This window comes from Calonectris borealis, chromosome 2, assembly GCF_964195595.1.
Source record: "Calonectris borealis chromosome 2, bCalBor7.hap1.2, whole genome shotgun sequence".
In the NCBI taxonomy this organism is placed as follows: Eukaryota; Metazoa; Chordata; class Aves; order Procellariiformes; family Procellariidae; genus Calonectris; species Calonectris borealis.
This window is the reverse complement of record NC_134313.1, coordinates 14,474,843-14,491,716: the sequence shown is the minus strand read 5'-3', so window position 1 is coordinate 14,491,716 and position 16,874 is coordinate 14,474,843. Positions and strand designations below refer to the sequence as shown.

The 16,874-nt window shown below is 43.6% G+C and overlaps 1 protein-coding gene across 1 annotated transcript; it reads right to left on the bottom strand.

Annotated features, from left to right (window-relative positions):
• Positions 1–7,734: 7,734 nt before the first annotated feature.
• On the bottom strand, positions 7,735–16,315 carry HAS2 (hyaluronan synthase 2). Its single transcript, XM_075144567.1, has 3 exons — positions 15,689–16,315; positions 11,021–11,122; positions 7,735–8,742 (listed from the first exon to the last, which is right to left on the bottom strand). The coding sequence occupies exons 1-3, from the start codon at positions 16,313–16,315 to the stop codon at positions 7,813–7,815; spliced, it is 1,659 nt and encodes a 552-aa protein (XP_075000668.1). The 3' UTR covers positions 7,735–7,812.
• Positions 16,316–16,874: the final 559 nt, after the last annotated feature.

Sequence of the window (16,874 nt, the reverse complement as noted above, 5' to 3'; positions counted from 1 at the left end):
TACATTATCTGTCCATGTTTCCTCTCTTACCCTGTGGCAAATGCAATGTAACTAATGACTGATGCTGCAGGCTAAGCTACTTCGCACTTACTGCAGAGCAAGGATTTGCTCAGGGCAGTCCTTATGGACTGTCTGAAGTGCTGTAAATTCACATCTTGGCTTATCTTAAGGTAAATCATGCAAGACTGAACTAAAATGTATCTGGCATAGATCGGCATAAGTGTCATGTTTCTCTACCAGTTTGATTAAACCAATTTATTATCACAATTCAAGTGAAGCTTTCTTCTTTGTTGAAGCTAGTAAACAGGAGTTCCCATTTTAAATTATGGGCATAATTTCCTAAGCAACATAAATCAAAACAAACCAAATAAAATAACACTTATACTACAATAAGTAAAATCACAAAGATTTTGGTTATATCAGATAAACTTTCTTGTGTAGACAAGGCTTCCACAGTGCATATGTTTTTACATTAACATAAACCTGGCTTATATCTATTTAGCTTTTATCTTTGAGAGAGATTTTAATGGATAAAAGTGTCCAAAGAGAACTCTACAGTGATTCAAATGGATAGTTGTTTTTTTTTTTAAAATGTGATTCAATTCCAATCTCGTAGCTGGTTTACATTAAACTCCTGGGTCATATCTGTGGTAAGAACTACATGGATGCTCCTTTTAGGTGGTTTTGTTTGAACTTTCTTTTGTCTGGAATCAAGCACAACAAATTTTGCACCCGAACATTCAATCTCCTTACATGACATGCTCAGCCAGAAGGCAGGTCAGAGGATTAACTCCTCCCACTATCTCCAGGAAAAGTTGCCAGCAAGTCTTCTTGGTGGTCGTTTTAAAGAAGACGAGATCAAGTATACATAAGAGCTGTTTATAAAAATAACAAAGAAAAAGAATCTGCCTGCAGCATTGCTGTAGCGTGCAAGTCCAACACGTGAAATTATCCTGTCCGTCAGGATTTTGGCTTGCTATGAGAAATGGATTATTACAGTCCTAGGACCTAGGAAGGAATATAGCTAAATATAGTTTTAGATATAGATATAGATATATGTATACGGTGGAGAACTGAGAAAAGAAGTGCTATGTGATGTTGAGCTGATGGCTGGGAGAAATGGCATGGCAGCAGCTACGACTCTTGCAAGTGTTCTTGCCCCAATACCAGGATGTTGGTCCACCACTGCCAAAGTGTGAGGTGTATGCACAGGGTGCTGGGCTCACCCTCTGGAGCAAGCTGGTGTTCCTTGCCTGGAGACAGCTGAGGTAAGACTTGTCTGACCAAGTATGAGCATCTACAAAAGTCAGCATTTAGGAAAGGCTGTGCTAGCACTGTGATTGCGTCTTCTCTCAGGTTGTATTTACTTAACAGCTGTCCCTGCTTTGAGCAGGAGGTTGGACTAGATGATCTCCTGAGGTTCCTTCAACTGAATTACACTATGAGCCGATGATCTGAGCTGATCACTGAGCCTCCCTCCATAGTCAGCAAAGAGGAACAGGCACTTTTATGGAAGAAAGTCCATCGCTCTCAGTGTAAGTGTGAAATAGCCGTCGTCAGGCAAGCTGTCTCCAGTCAGGGCTCTTTCTCTCCATTGGCTGCCAAAGAAACTCAATAACATCTACAGAGGTAGCAGTATCTGCTGTAGGTATCTAAAGTCACTGAAATTAATCCCAGTCTGTGTTTGAGGATATCTTTTGAAGTCTGAATGCGAGTTAAGCTCTCCCTACAAATAAAAACAATTTACCTTTTTTCTATATCTTAATTTTCCCAGATTTGCTGTTTCTGCTTTTCTCTTCTTTCTGTAGTCTCATGGTCATGTCTTTTGTCACAACTTATCTGTCAAGACAGAATTTTGTATGCTGTGAAATGCTGCTTTTTTATCTGTATTATCAAGTGGTTCATTTTTCCTGGAGGAGCCCCCTTCTATGGTCTTCACAGACTTTCTCTTTTGATACTGAGGTATCTTCTAATACATCTCACAGTGCTGTCATGGTTATCCAGATATCATGGATGCTGGCAGAAACCAGGCCAGCACCAACTCATGCTGGTAAGATGCTATGCAATTTCTGTGGAAGGCAATGAAGATTGAGAGCAGACAGAAGTCACTCGTGGTCCTCAGCATCAACTCGCTGGGTGGATTCAGCCCATAAGCTACATTCATGAAAAAGAATCAGCATGGAAAACTTAAGAGCACTTCTGGGGAGCATATACAGGCCACATTCTTGTAATTAATTTAGTACAAGCTGCCCATTTAATCTATTTTTAGTCACATTCACCTCAGTTCTTCATGGCTACAGTGTTTTATGTGTCTCCAAAGTGCTGTAGCATCAAGGCATAGTTAAAAGTGATGATTTCCTGCCTGGAAACTGTAAAATAAATAATTATATGGGCAGAGGAACTTACAAAATCTAACTTCCTGTTATTCACTTGCTAGCTCTCACTCTTGTGCATGCTCTTTGTGTGGGTTCTCTAGTGCCTAATAATGTGACTGATAATGTTAAATTCCAGCCGTCATTCTCTTAAGTAGTATAAAGCAGCACTGATACAAGCAACCTCTTCATGCTCCCTGTTCTTAGTGAACCTTGTGAGAAGCAACCAAAAAAGATTGTCTCATAACCATTTCATTTCAGGGTGTGTCATACCTGGAGCAAATGGAAGTAGACTGCTACCAGGAGAAAGGCAGTCCCAGCAGGAATGCTGTAAGAGAAGCAATGGAAGTATTAATGCAATGGGTCCTAGACCCTGAGCGCTGTGACTACAGTAGTGTTTGATTCCCAGGTGGTGCTGGTTCTTGCTTCCTGGACATGACCGAAGGAATTAGAAAACATGTGGGGTTTCTTAATTGGAAAAAAAAAAAAACAAGAAAGAAAGAAGGTGTTTTTAAGAGCTGCAGAACTAATGACATCTACTGATCTCTTGAGAGTAAGATCCCATGTGCATGATGTCCCATAAGGGGTGAGCTGACCATGCATTGTTCTCCTCCGTGGCGTACTGATAGCTTATATTTAATCTAGTAAAAAAACCCAAAAAGCCAGGGTCTGTTCTTCAGTCTTGAGACCAGCTCATGGCAGAGATCACACCTAAGCTCTACAATCCCCCAAACCAGTCTGGTTCCCGCTCCATGCATTTCCCCTACCTGTGTCCAACATTGTTTGGGGCAGCACTATCTTGCCCACGGCAAAAACATGCCACGGACCATGCTTATATTTGAACAGTACAGAGTATTATCATGTACCAAAGCTCAGACACGTGGCCTGCGTCTCTCATTTATTTAGTGTAAATGTAACTACAAGACCATTTTCCTCTGTGCAGTCATGGTAACTTATAGAAATTTTAGGGCTATTCTAGAAGAAAACTCAAGTTGGTTTTCTTTGGGAAAGACAGAATCTTTTATTGTACAAACTACCATAGCTGGAAGAAGCAGCCACAATTTGGGGCACTCATCCATCCATCAGATCTGAAACTGAAGCAGCAAACTTAGGCCAAGTGAAAGTTGGGGAAAAAATTGCACTATGTTTAAGTTAATTGTGTTAACTCCGGAGAAAAGTGGCATTTCCAACAAAGCCTCAGTAATACCAAACCTCATCAACAGCTTTCAGTATATTTTGTCTCCTCTTTACTATCTTATCTCTTGCTAAGAATAAAATTCAGACCAAATTTTTTAACAGACAGATTCACAACAGCTTGTACATTGGGACACATTTGGCAGTACATGTCTGACAGGATTTTTTACGCCTCCTAGAAAAGTTCTGCTAAATATTCATGTATTTCCCATTGAAAGAAACCTGACTCTTGGCCAAACCAAAGCTCGTTAGCAGACAGAACAGGAGGGCTCCTTCCTCCCTGCTGCACCTCTGATTCCCACAGGTTTTGCTTCGGACCTGGTCTCTGCAAACAGATACTCTTAAACCCAAGTTACTCCACTCTGGAAATGGGTTATAACCTGAGATATTGCCAATTCATTGCATTTTTTTGAAAGATTGTCTTTTAACTTTTCTGTAGAATTTATAGTTTGTGGGAGTTTCTTATAGTGTTCAGCACCATCTGTCTATCAGAGATGGCTGAAAAATATCTGTGTTTTTAAAAAAGTTCAAAACAAAGCATGAATTTTTCTTTTAACATTTTGTTCTTTTGACAGAGATCTCACAATTAGATTTGCTATTAATGAAAAACACATTTTATTTTTTTCCAAGAACCAAAAGTTGTTGGAAATACAAAGAAATAATTTTGAGATGAAAATAAGCAGAGGAAATGTTATTGAAGAATTTAATTTGTCTAAGAACATTTTCAGTAAGAACTGTTTTGTAGTCTCATTTTCTGCTGAAACCTTTTTTTACGCAGCCATAAACATGGTGGGGACACAGATTCACAGGAAGGGCTCTGATTTTTCTGGGTACTCAGTACGAGTTGCTGACGAGCTATTTGTGCCCGGGGTCAGGGTGAGTGTGTGGGGAACAGAGATGGGAATGAGCTTCCGTCCGGGTGGGAGCTGTCATTAGGAAGCAGACTGTCAGCACCTGCTTCAGAAAGGATGACAGGAGAATTTGCGTTGGAAGGGGCCTCGGAGGTCTCTAGCCTAACCTCCTGCTCAAAGCAGGGGCAGTTCTGAGGTCGCACCAGGAGTTTCAGGACTTTATCTAGTCTAGTCTTCAAACTCTCCCACAATGGAGGCTGCACTGTCTTTCCTGGCCACCTGCTTCAATGCCTGACTGTCCTCATAGGGAAGAATTCCCTATTTATACCTAGTCCGAAGCTCTCCCCTTTCAACTTAAATCCAGAGTCTTTCATCCTCCCATCAGGCAGCACTGTGAAGAGCCTGGCTCCATTTTCTTATGACCTCCCTATAGGCATTGGAGGTGACCTTAGGTGTCCTCCCGCCAAAGCCACCCCTTCTCCAGCTAAATCAGCCCAGCTTTCTCAGCCCCTCCATTCCAGCCCAAACCATCACGCTGGCCTTGCACTGAACTTGCCCCAGTTTATTAATGACTTCCTTGTACTGGGGGACCCAAAAGTGGGCAGAGTATCCAGACACAGGGTAACAAGCGCTGAGTGCTGAGAAGCTGTCTCCTAAGTAATAGACCTGTGACGAGCCTGTCATGGTCCGAAAGATGTGTGAGATGTCGTTTTGCCCCCTGCTCGCTCTGTCCCTCTGCCAGTGGCTGCTGTCTGTAACCCTCAGCAGCAGGAAAAATATAGATGCGCTTCAGCTGCTCCAGGGCAAAGCTGAAATAGCAGTAACGAGGAGCAGGAGAAGGCCAGGTACAGGTTCTCCTCTGCTTCCCCAGCTATGGAGAGCAGTAACAGGCAGTGGACAGGAGGGCTGGAAAATATCAGCTCTCATGTAAAGTACTTTGGCCATAAACTTCAAAGCACTTTCCAAAAGGAGGCTGGATTGCTATTCCTGGTTTACAAATCAAGAGGCAAAGGAAAAAGGGAAGGAAGTGTTTTGACCGAATTCGCCTAGCAGCTAGTGGCAGAGGCAGGCAGAGACACCAAGCGCTACCCATATACTCTGCCATCGGGGCACCAGGTACCAGTGCCAGGGGGACCTGTGGTTCCCAATTCCTGTGCTGTCTCTCGGAGCGGGGACCAGTCCCTGCCTCCCTCCAGGCACGCACTCCCCAGGTGCTCTGCTACGCGATGGCAAATTCCTGCTTGGAAATCAGGCTGGTGACACTGTAACAACATCCTTCAAACCATGCAGATTTATGGCTTCAAAGCAGAAGTGCTGATCAGGAATACCATGAATTAGTCATAATCTTATCAAAAATATTTTATTTATGAAAGTAACAATTATACTATACAACCTATATTGGAAGTACATTGAATAATTGCTAGAATAAATACAGGCAATTAATTCAATCTTTTTATAGAATGAGAGGATTTATTTGACATTTGAATGTTAACCCAAGCTTTAACTTACATCATAAATAGTTAAAAGGCATAGTCAAGTTTTTTTTTTATTTTTACTGTTTCTTTTGCTTTTTTTTTAATACTGTTCTATTTTGTAATCAACATGAATCAACCCTCCAATCATTAACATAATATTAGTATGACTTTCAAGCAATCATGTACCTCAAGATAATCAGACAAATAAGGTAGTGTGTGTGCAGTTCATTCTACAGCAGAATCTATTCACGTCTGCATAAAAAAAGAGAAGCTGAAAATGCTTCTAAGTTCTTTAAGCATCATATGCTGATTTCTGCTTTACCACAGTGCTTTTAATACCAGAATCTAAAAAGGGCATGTATCTGTACGCAGCTGGCTTTCTGTTGCTCTTTATAAAGTATATTAGGGCTCAATGCCACATTCCTTTGGCTGGTGAAGGATTGCAGAATTTAGTCCTGAATATTATTTCTCAAAACCATGATCCAAAATAAATGTCCAAGACTGATTATTAGGCACCAAGGAAGTGATGGGTTTGCTAAGACTTGATGTTTTCTGATAAAAAATTGGCTTCTTTTCTGGTAGATATGCTTTAGTCAAACACAAATTATTGGGCTCAGTACTGGGGTCTGTATTACACCGGATGTCAGAGAAGCTGATGTTTGTATTTTCTGTAAACTTTGTGAAGGGCACTGCAGAAGTTTTATAGTAAGACACCCACATTTTGAAAGTGTTGATAAGTTTTCCTTCCCTGTATTTTTTTAAACTCAAAAACCTGAACTATCTGCTTGATACTACCAGTTTATGAACAACTACGACCATCAGTGAAGTCAATAGTATTTTTGGGTGTCCAATATTTCTCTAAATCAGAAGCTTTTGACTCCTCAGGTCCCATGCAAAATCAGCGGGAGCTTTCTTACAGCAATGTCTTCTCCAATGGCATGGAGGCCTGCCTTGCCTTATGGCTATTGCGCATGCCAGGGATATTATGCTCTCAGCAGAGAAGTAAATTTCCCTTTTACAATGTTATCCAAAACAAAACCCCAAATTGCACATATCTACCCCTTTGGCCTTTTTTACGCACAAATATGCTTGTATTCAAAAACTGACAATGTTGGGCCTTTCCTAATAAATGTCTTCAAAGAGCACATGTAAATGCTTTTCACAGAAATAACCATTCATCAGCTGCAAAAATGCAGAGACTTTTTATTCTTTCTGTTGTGAACAAAATCAGTTCAGCACAAATTTTGGGGGAGGAAGTATGATTTTTTTTCCCAAATGTATTTAAAAAGGCTAAAGAACGAAATGTTGGGGAGGCAGCTTTTTTTGGCAGATAGTAAAATATAAAATATGTGATTTAGAAAAAAGTTGGCTTAAAAATACACACACACAAATAATACAATAATATAAAAATACAGCTCAGCCAATGGCCTCTTAAAATTTACCTTTGGCATTACATTTGGCAGCCTAACACAAAAGACCCTTCCTATAAACAGAACTATAAAAAAGAGAAGTTCATAAATTAGGTTGCAAGGGGTTGTAAGATCCTTTTCTCGATTCTCCAAACTCCTTTCCTTCCTGTCCACACACATAAGCATGACCAGTGAGGTATATAGAACGTAACACTGTCAGGCATATGCACAATAAAAAAGTGCATAAACATAGAAGTTCTCCCATTTTCTTGCGAACAGGTCGAAACTGTGTGGCTTGCATTTCCCCCTCCCCTTGGAAATAAAAAAAATCATTTTTTACTGTTTGTTTTTTTTCTTACTTTGGCAGGATGAAAATGAACCCAGAGGAATATAAATGTCCTATTCCCAGCAGCAGTGATCCATTTCCCTTGGCAACATTCGTCTGATGCCACAGATACTACAAGGTCGTTGGGTTGCTTTACAACTCTCTGGGTAACTTCCCACGGAAACATCATACGTCTAGCACCATGTCATAGTGTTGCTCTTTCTTCCGCCTGCCACATTTGGTGATAAGAACCAAGTACAAAGTCAAAAGCATAACCCAGTAACATGCATAGAGGATTGTGCCAATGATGAGAACTGTCTGTTTTGACTCAGAAAATGGCTTTTTTGATTCCTTGTAGATAGTGAAAATTACGCCACCTAGGAGGATTGTAAACCAAATGGAGACTGGAATGAGTCCTATAAAATTAACTACAATGGTTTTTCTTCCTGACGTGCCCCACCCTGCTTTGTTTATCGTGGCAATTGCAAACATCTTTGCTGGCAGTAAACTTGACATGTACAACACTGAGTAGAGCGACATGAAAACCATGACAATGTTGCCCCTAAGGAAGCTGGCAAAGGAAGACTTTATCAGGCCCACTAACTGAACTGTCAACAAGAAGAGGAGGATGTTCCAGATTTTTCCCCTGTAGAAGAGCTGAATGACTGTGGCGATAAGGAAGAAAGGAAAGAATCCAGTGATTACAGCTTCATAGGTCATCCACAAATGGTGCTTGTGGAACCACATCGCATTATAAAGCCACTCTCTAAAGTACGATTTACTCCAGCGGGTCTGCTGATTCAGCCACCTGAGATACTCTATCGGTGTTTCGGTAAGGCACTTGGATCTAGCTGTGTATTTTGTTGCATAGCCCAGACTTAGCACTCTGTTAGTTAGATGCCTGTCATCTCCGAAGCTGCACTGGGAGCCCATAAATTCTTGATTGTACCAATCTTCCACAAATTCATGGAGTAAAGAGTTTCTGTACATTCCCAGAGGTCCGCTGATGCACTGTACACAGCCGAAATAGGATTGACAGGCTCTTTCTATGTTAAATGCCATCCAGTATCTCACGCTGCTCAGAAAGGAGATCCAGGAATCGTATTTGTTCAAGATCTGCAAAATAAAAAAAGTTTTCATTTTAGATGAGCTCTTGAGACAGAAAATATACACATTGGCTCAATAAGGAATTTGCAGAGACTAGAGCACCGTTAGCCGAAATACAGGGGGGAGCTCACTCCTGTGTCCAACTCATGGCGAATCCAGGAGTTACCTACACAGTCCAGGACATTGACAGGAAGGCCGAGATGAAGTCTTCAAAAGTCTGCTCCACCAAAATGTTCTCTTTTTGCTCACAACCTTTCCTACCAAGAAACTCCTTTTCTGGCTCATTCTTCCTTTCCCTTCACCCCCAGTTAAGGATCTGCTGGACTCAGCCTCTCCCGAGAGGAGATGGTGGAGTCCCAGACGTGGCCTCCTGTTTCTCTGTCCCCTGCACACACCTTCGGGACTCACAGGACTTCTTCCAGCCCTCCTGAAGCTATGCCGGAGCATGAGAAAGGCTGAGCACATGGTCTTTGGCCTACATTTTTGGTATCATAAGGATGGTCCTAGAGGTTTGACCCTGGACTATGTCCCCATATCTGACATTAGGCCCTCTGAGGAAATCTGTTCTGATGCGTGTCTGCAGTACCAGCCCTGTTACATTGCCCCAAGACATACTGTGGTACTCCAGTAGAGTCTTGCTTTGGCCCGCATAAAGATCTCGGTCTTTCTCTTCTGTATGCCCCAAAGCTCACCTGAAGCTCAGGCCTACACTTAAAACACAACATAGACGTAGTCTAGGAGTCTGAACACTCAACGGAGCTATGAGCGTGTGCAGATGCCCAAGTCCATGTCTTCACATCCAGGTTCTCAGCACACATCTTGTGCTGGGGAATGTGGCAAGGAAGTGAGTGGCGGGGTGGCTGTGCCAGCTCTGCACCAGTATCTTCTCAGTGTGGGGGTTTTCAGGGGAATCTGTGGCCTTCTACAACCAGAAAGCATTTTTCTGCAACTAGAAAAAAATAGTCTTTTGCTCTGATGGCCCTAATCTCTGTCAGGTTTGAAGGCCGAGGGCCAATCTTGTCTCTGTTTCAGTTTAATTCCAGCACATTTTAGAAGCCGTAGGGCTCAGAGATAGGCTCAAGCCTGGCTCAGATGCATTTGGTGTATGCTGGAAAGTGAATTGGGGGAAAAAAAAATCCCAGAGACTTCATTCCGCCACCTTTCCTCCCAGAGGACACATGTCCTTCCCAGCTTTCTCTGCAGATGCTTATGAACCTTCACTGTCATAGCTGAACCCATACTGTCTCTTTCCAGTTGTACTCACAGGTGCCTGGCATCTCACATGTGTAGGGCGAGTGTGACATCTGGTTCGTGGTCAGCCCAGAGCCACGAAGATATTCAGGCTTCTGTGGGAATCTTAATTTCTGGAGTTAAGAGCCACATGCCTGAAATACTTCTGACTACTGGGGCGTTCATTATAAGTGCTTGCCCATATAGATGGCCCTTTCTCCTCACATAAAAGCCGAACTGAATACGGGGGACCGATCCTAAGGCCAACTGAAATATTCATATGCATTTTTCTTTATAAATTGCAGCAGAAGCAATTGTGTCAAAAGGAATTAACAGCCTTTTGCTGTAGTTGTCAGCCAAACTCGGCAATGCTGGAAATCCTAACAGAAGTGGAGCTGGGCTGACCTGGGGGCTTTCCGTCATCCTGCCTACAGAGATACAGAGGAAACCCAACAATACACAAAGTGTGTAGTGCACTGCATTTCAAAAAGGCTTTTATTCCTAACAATCTTGGCTGCCAGTGGTAACATAATTGAAGTGCTTGGGGTGTTGGACTTGGCTTTGGGAGACCTGTTCTCAATTCCCTGCTCCCCTATAGCTTTTCTTTGGTACCCTGAGCAAGCAGTTACACCCAGAGACTCAATGATGCGACAACTGACAATGCCAGTGCCCCACTTTTCACATATATGGGGGAGAATAATATTTGTTTGCTTTCAACGGGTGTTAAAACCATACTGGTTTTAACCAAGCTGCCGAGCATGGAAGGTCTTCACGCTATTGTAGTCTCAGACAGAGATGGTGTGCCTGTTATTAAAGTCGCCAATGATAACGCTCCAGAACATGCACTGCAACCTGGCTTTCTGTCCACCTTTGCCCTTGCCACAGATCAGGGCATACATCCAAGAATAAGAGTTTCCATTCAACAGACGGAAGGGTTAAGATATCATAAGAGCCTCTATAATGGTATCACAGTATATTCAACACTATTCCAGGCAGGCAATTGCAGTGCAAATAGTTGCTGAAACCCCTCTGTTAATCTGAAAATCATCATACTCACCTGCACATCACCTCCAACTCCTCCAACCATTGGATCTTCTTCTAAAACCTTTACCATCTCCACTGATGAGGCTGGATCAAGCATTGTATCTGAATCACAGACCTACAAGTAAGACAAAACAAGAACAAAAATGGGTTAAGGAGTACACTAGAGAAGAAAATAAAAATCATGCGAGTGATTGTAGTGACTCTAAATGCATATTCTCCTGAATGCAATTAAATCTCACTTTGAAGTCTGCATTGATACTTCTGTTAAAGACCATTTGTATCAGGCAGCAAGGAGTGGTGCTGAATGAAACAGAGTGCTTCTTAGGGCTGTGCATGCAAACAATCCTCTTTTTTGTATCAGCTCTCTTTGTTTTACTGGCACACTGGGCTGGCTCCTTCGAATAAGAGATACGCTCTCAGAGATGGGGCACTGCAGAGCAAGACAATGTTTGCGGGTGTGTGGCAGATTCCTGCTGAGCCCTGACATAGCATTTCCCTGTGGCGGCTGCATGGTTGTAGCACCCTGGTCAAATGTTTCCCACTGCCATATGAGGGAAGGAGCAAGGAGTTAAATTCCAGACACTTGTTATAAAAAAGAAAAAGAAAAAGTCAGCTAAGAGTCTGGGAAGAAACCTAATAGTTCTTTCACTCACAGAAGGCTTTAGCAATTCATGTAAGATATGTATTTTGGATTCCAGAACAAACTCATTTTTAATTTTAGATGCATGGTGTGTTATTAGTAGTGCAGGGATTTGACATTTGATATACAGAAATTATTTGCTATTTTCCTCTGGCATTCTTAGAAAAAATATGTAAGGCCAGAAGGAGCGAGTCCTGAAGTACTCCATGAGACTGGGCAGAAATAGATGACACACACAAGGCGTTTCAGCCACACAAACAGTCCTAGTCAACTAAACACTGTGTACATTAGGAATTGGCTTTCCCCTGGAGAGTAGGAGGAGGGCTCAGACAGGCTGGCCGGCCTGCGAGGCAGCTGGCATTGCTTTCCTTTGCTCGTAGGCGAATGACACGGGCTGCAGCCTGTTTAAAACAAGTGGGTGTCTCCTTGTCGCAGCTGCCGCTGAAAGCGGTGCCCCCCGTGTGTAAACTCATTTCGCAGACGCCCAGAAACCGGAGCAGAGGAGGCTGTCCCAGAAACACCCCTCTGGCCGGCTGGATCTTGCCCTACAAATTCTCGTACTGCTTCCAGTTTATCCCACGTTGCATTCCTGTGATTTCAGATGGGGACGGTAGGGGCAAAAGTCAATAGCTCTGCATGAATAACCTATTAAGTCAGATTCTGGTGAGGCTTCATATTGGGTATCCTAATTTTGGTGTCCTGTCATCCAACCTTTCAATTCAGCCTAAGTCCCCTCACTCCAGGGGAGAGAAACCTTCATGTCTGGTCTGTGAAGGGGGAGGAGAGTATTTTGGGGCTCTGTTATGGACCAGACTCGAGTAGGGAGGTTACCCGGGATAGTCGGGCTGATAGCTTGGGCTGCAGCTGAGTGTCTGCCAACACGCCTCCCCTCCACGGTCACTTGGCAGGGGCTGAGAGGAGAAAGCTGATCAAAGCTCTCATATTTCCGTCAGGAGAAAAGCCACAAGCATCTCCAGTTCCAGCTAACTTGATGCATCCACTTCCTCTTCTCTAAGGACTCATCCTGAGGAGCACCTTTGTAACCTGGCCAAGGTGTGCCTCCAGCTTTGGTGGAAAGCTGTCATCAGTGACAGCACTTGGTGATAAAAAGGGAGCAAAACATTCTGCTGAAGAGGGGAAAGGATGCCTATATTTCTATCTGGGATTTCCTGGACAGACCTGTTTCTGAGTGTTTTGCACAGGGAATCCGTAGTTTGCTGAGTACCCAAGGCTCAGGCAGCGATACTCATCCCATTTCTTGCGTCCATGAGTGATGGGCTGGGATCAGCCCCCTCCTCAGCCCCTCTGCTTTCCCTCCAGTGCCTGTCACTTGACGCAGCTGAGCAGCCCCCACCCCACCAGATGCATTTATCTGTAGCAGAAAGACCTGCCCTTTAGCAACATCACTAATATCAGATGAGGAATCCTGAAAACGCTGGATTTATTTACAAATTACCAGCATGTGTCCTGGGCATGTCAGCACAGTGGACATGTCTGGGTTTCTGGGGCAAACCTTGACAAGCCATCATTTTCCATCTAGATGAGGTTTTTGCAGGTGAAAAGAGGACACGCCCAGAGAAAGGCAGACACTTAGGAACCCAAATAAAACACACTGAGGTCTGCCCAGCCAGGGGTGGCCCAGCACAGTCCAAGAGCCAATTTGCCATCTTTCCACATAAGGGCTGAGTGACCTAGAAATTACTGCCTTGGGTCACAGAGTTGCATGAAAGGGACAGTCGACCTTAAGTGAGCTGTTCAGATACTCGTTATAACCAGTGGTGGTTTATCGACGCTGCTCTGAGAAATTCAGGCTGCGCTGGACTGTCCACACAGGTACCTCCATCAAGACAAGATGAATTGCACCCTGGCTGCCCCGACTAGCTCTGCACTGACAATATCTGCCAGTTTAACTCCTCTACCTGATTGCTTGCACCCTCCTAACCTCCTCCAGGATGGAAATAAGCCTTCACAGCAGTTTCAGGTATTTAATGAGACACCATTAATGAGCAACAGCTCTTTATCTGCATTGGTCTCACTGCTTGTGATTGTCTGTTCGTAACTCTGAAGTGTCTTTTAAGATCCATGAGACCCACAGTTTCAGGGGTAGGCAATGGTGCTGACTGGTCCACTTTTTTAAGTGCTTGATCATCGATGCAGATTGCTCAGCCCTTAAAATGTTGGGCCTGTTTAAAGTAATTTACCATGGGTACCCCCAAAGAACCATTTAAAATATCTCAACCTTCATTCATTCATAAAACAGCCACATTTTAGCTGCATTGCATCATGACTGTGTAGTAGCCAGGGCCACCAAGGTGCTGCATTTCTAATATAGATGTGACCTGTAGATGTGACTGTGGCATCAATCATTACTGCAGCCTTTGGTGGCCGCTTACAGCAGCATTACGGTCCCTGACACATTCATCAGGACTCCTGAGCCAGGCCAGGAGTGTTAATTGACTGAAAGATCAGAAATATCTCTTTCATTTTCTCAGCTTTTGCTATGACTGTTGAAATAGAAACATTTTTTCCAGGTTCCCTGAACAAATGCAGGAGCTGGACTGAAGGAGCAAAGTTGCAATGAATCTGTTTTCTCTCTGCCTTCTCACTCTGCAATCTGATACTTCTGTGCAAAGTGATTATAAAACCATGCTAATAAAGAAAACCAGCATTTTTATCCCATCATAGTCCCTCACAGCACAAAACCAAAGTGCAGACAATGGAGAGCTTAAGCCCATTGTTTTTAGAGAATAAATCAGTTTCAATTTTAGAAGTGGTAGGGGATGGATTTTAAATCTTTGCCTTACTCTTCCAGCTCCTCTAACAGAGCAGTTCCCATCGCTCTTCAGTTTCTGCCCCTCCTGTGCGTGGAGGACTCACTGCTCTGAGCCCAGCTACCAGCAGCCTCTCCGCATGCCTTGGACACGGTGCCCGTGGATGCTGTGCCGTGTGGAGCGGGCACACACACACCCGCACAGGGCTGGGCATGGACCCCAGAAACACATATGGCTCAGCCATGCAGCTGCCCTGAGCCAGCAGAGAGCATCCCGCGGGGAGCTGCTGCTCCACCGGAGCTGGATGCTCTGGGGTCGGGAGAAGGTGGGAAGGGCTGAGGGTGGTTAATTAGGAAGATCATCTCATACTCCATGGAATTAGTCAAATAAGCCTTGCTGGCCTTGATCGATAAGAAAGGATCCTCAGTGTCCAGCCAGAGACCATGATCCCACCCGCCTTCCTCCACACATGACCTCTTCCCCTTCCTGCAGTTAGCAGGGCTGTTTTCAGGAGTGAGGAGTGCTTCCATGTGTAAGGCAAAAGCATAGAAAATCTTTCACAGGATCCAAGGCAGCTGGAAAGAAATGTGTCTCTGCTGCTTTGGAAACAGGGAGAGAGGACCCAGCCTAATTCATTTTTAAGTGAATAGTGTCATAAGGGCTTTAAAGGCCAAGTCGCGGTGAGTGAGGTAATGCAGCTGTAAGTGATGAAGCAAAAGCTCCTTCAGGCTTTAGCTGAAGAAATCATTCTTTCAAGGCTGCATATTGACCCTTTTATCGAATATTCCTCACAGCCTTCGAAGCCTTTAAAATATCCCCATCTTTTTTACAGATTCCACCACTGTTCTGAGGTATTCCCTAGTGCCACCAAATACCTGTCTGTCTGCTTGCATATGGGGCTGCTAACAACCTCACAGAATAAAACCTTACTGAGATCTTGACCTACAGGAGCAGAGAAGGGGTCTTCAGGAGGCCACTGGCTTTGTCAGAAGCAAAACCATTTGGATGAGAGGGCAGTACTGAAGGCTGAGGAAGGATTTCAGATTTCTCCAGTAGCTGGTGCACAGATTTAACATATTCACAGATAGGTTGACCATTTTAAAAGGTAGCAAAATACTTTTAACGGTCAAGCTGTTTCCAAAGAGAGTGAAAGGAGCACTGTGTTCATCAGGGACTAGGATGGCCTCTAACGTGCTGCACAAAATATACAAAAGCTGCTTTCTTTCAAAGTGTGTTTGAATTGGCACTGACCTGGCGCTCTAATACCTACCTGTACATAATCCACGCTTCTCCCCAGTGCTTTGAATGCTGTGTACATTACTTCTCTTTTTCCACCCCATTTCTGCATGATGCAAACACTTTTGTTGGACAGGACCAGCTGAGATACGTGTTGCATGCTCTCTCTGTGAGACTCCTCTGTTTCACCTGGACCTTTGTCGTGGAAGTTATTACTCCAGATATAAGTGGCAGATTTGTCTCTACCCATGATTTCAGTAAAAATGTCCATCATGTAAACGTCGTCTTCCGAGTTCCCATCAATGACCATAACAACTTTAATTCCAGGGTAGGTCAATCTTTTCACAGAAAGTAAACATTTTCTTAAGTAGTCAGGATCCTCTTGATAGGCAGCAATACAAAGGGCAACTGTTTTGTTCAGCTTGATTGGAGTCTCTAGTGACCGCTTCATTTTCCTGTGCTCTAGGAAGGCAAACAGGCTTTGGATGATGAGATGTGATGCCAGGATAGCACCATAGAGTCCAAAGGAGAAGTAGTAGTTGTCTGTTTGGATGAACTGGTAGCCCACAATGTAAGCAGCGGTGATTCCCAGCAGGAGGGACACCCCGAAGAGTGTGGTTCCAAGTATTCTCAGGATACATATAAACCTCTCACAATACATCTGCAAAGAAGCACGGAAACTGTTAGCAGAGCCACCACTTGCTGATATAAGGTCTCGTCAGGGGTGCGCTACAACGTAGAGCTCAGCATCAACAGAAACACCCTGTGCTTCTGGCTGTGTCACGGACTTACTGCATCACCTTGCTCAACTCAACATCTCTTTGCAGTCCTTCCCCCATGTAAAGTAAGATTTTTCTACTATTTGTAATGTCCTCACAGAAGGTGCTGTCTGTGTCAGCATCTTATTTTGGCAGCCTAGGCTTGCTGAATGAGATGCTTTGTCATATTACCCTGGGAGGGTTGGAGAAGGGGCTTTTGGGCCACCACTCGCTTCATATGGTCACAGGCAAGCGGAACAGCTGAATGTCTGGGCAGCCCCTCCTCATCCCCCATCCGTGTCATGACTGCATCACGCCCTGAATCGCTTCTGTCGCTTAGTTATGTTTGAAAAAATATTGGAAAGACATTCTTAAAACAGATGTCTGAATGTATTTATAATTTTTTAAACAGATGTCTGACTATATTTATAATTTATATTTATATAATCAGACATCTGCTTT

What these genes read in the sequence shown, in the direction of transcription:
- HAS2 (XM_075144567.1), bottom strand. Translation starts at nt 16,315, where the DNA reads ATGTATTGTGAGAGGTTTATATGTATCCTGAGAATACTTGGAACCACA. An exon ending in GAAGCGTGGATTATGTACAG is followed by an intron (nt 11,123 to 15,688) that starts GTAGGTATTAGA and finishes TCTTACTTGTAG; the next exon opens with GTCTGTGATTCAGATACAAT. An exon ending in GAGTTGGAGGTGATGTGCAG is followed by an intron (nt 8,743 to 11,020) that starts GTGAGTATGATG and finishes TTTATTTTGCAG; the next exon opens with ATCTTGAACAAATACGATTC.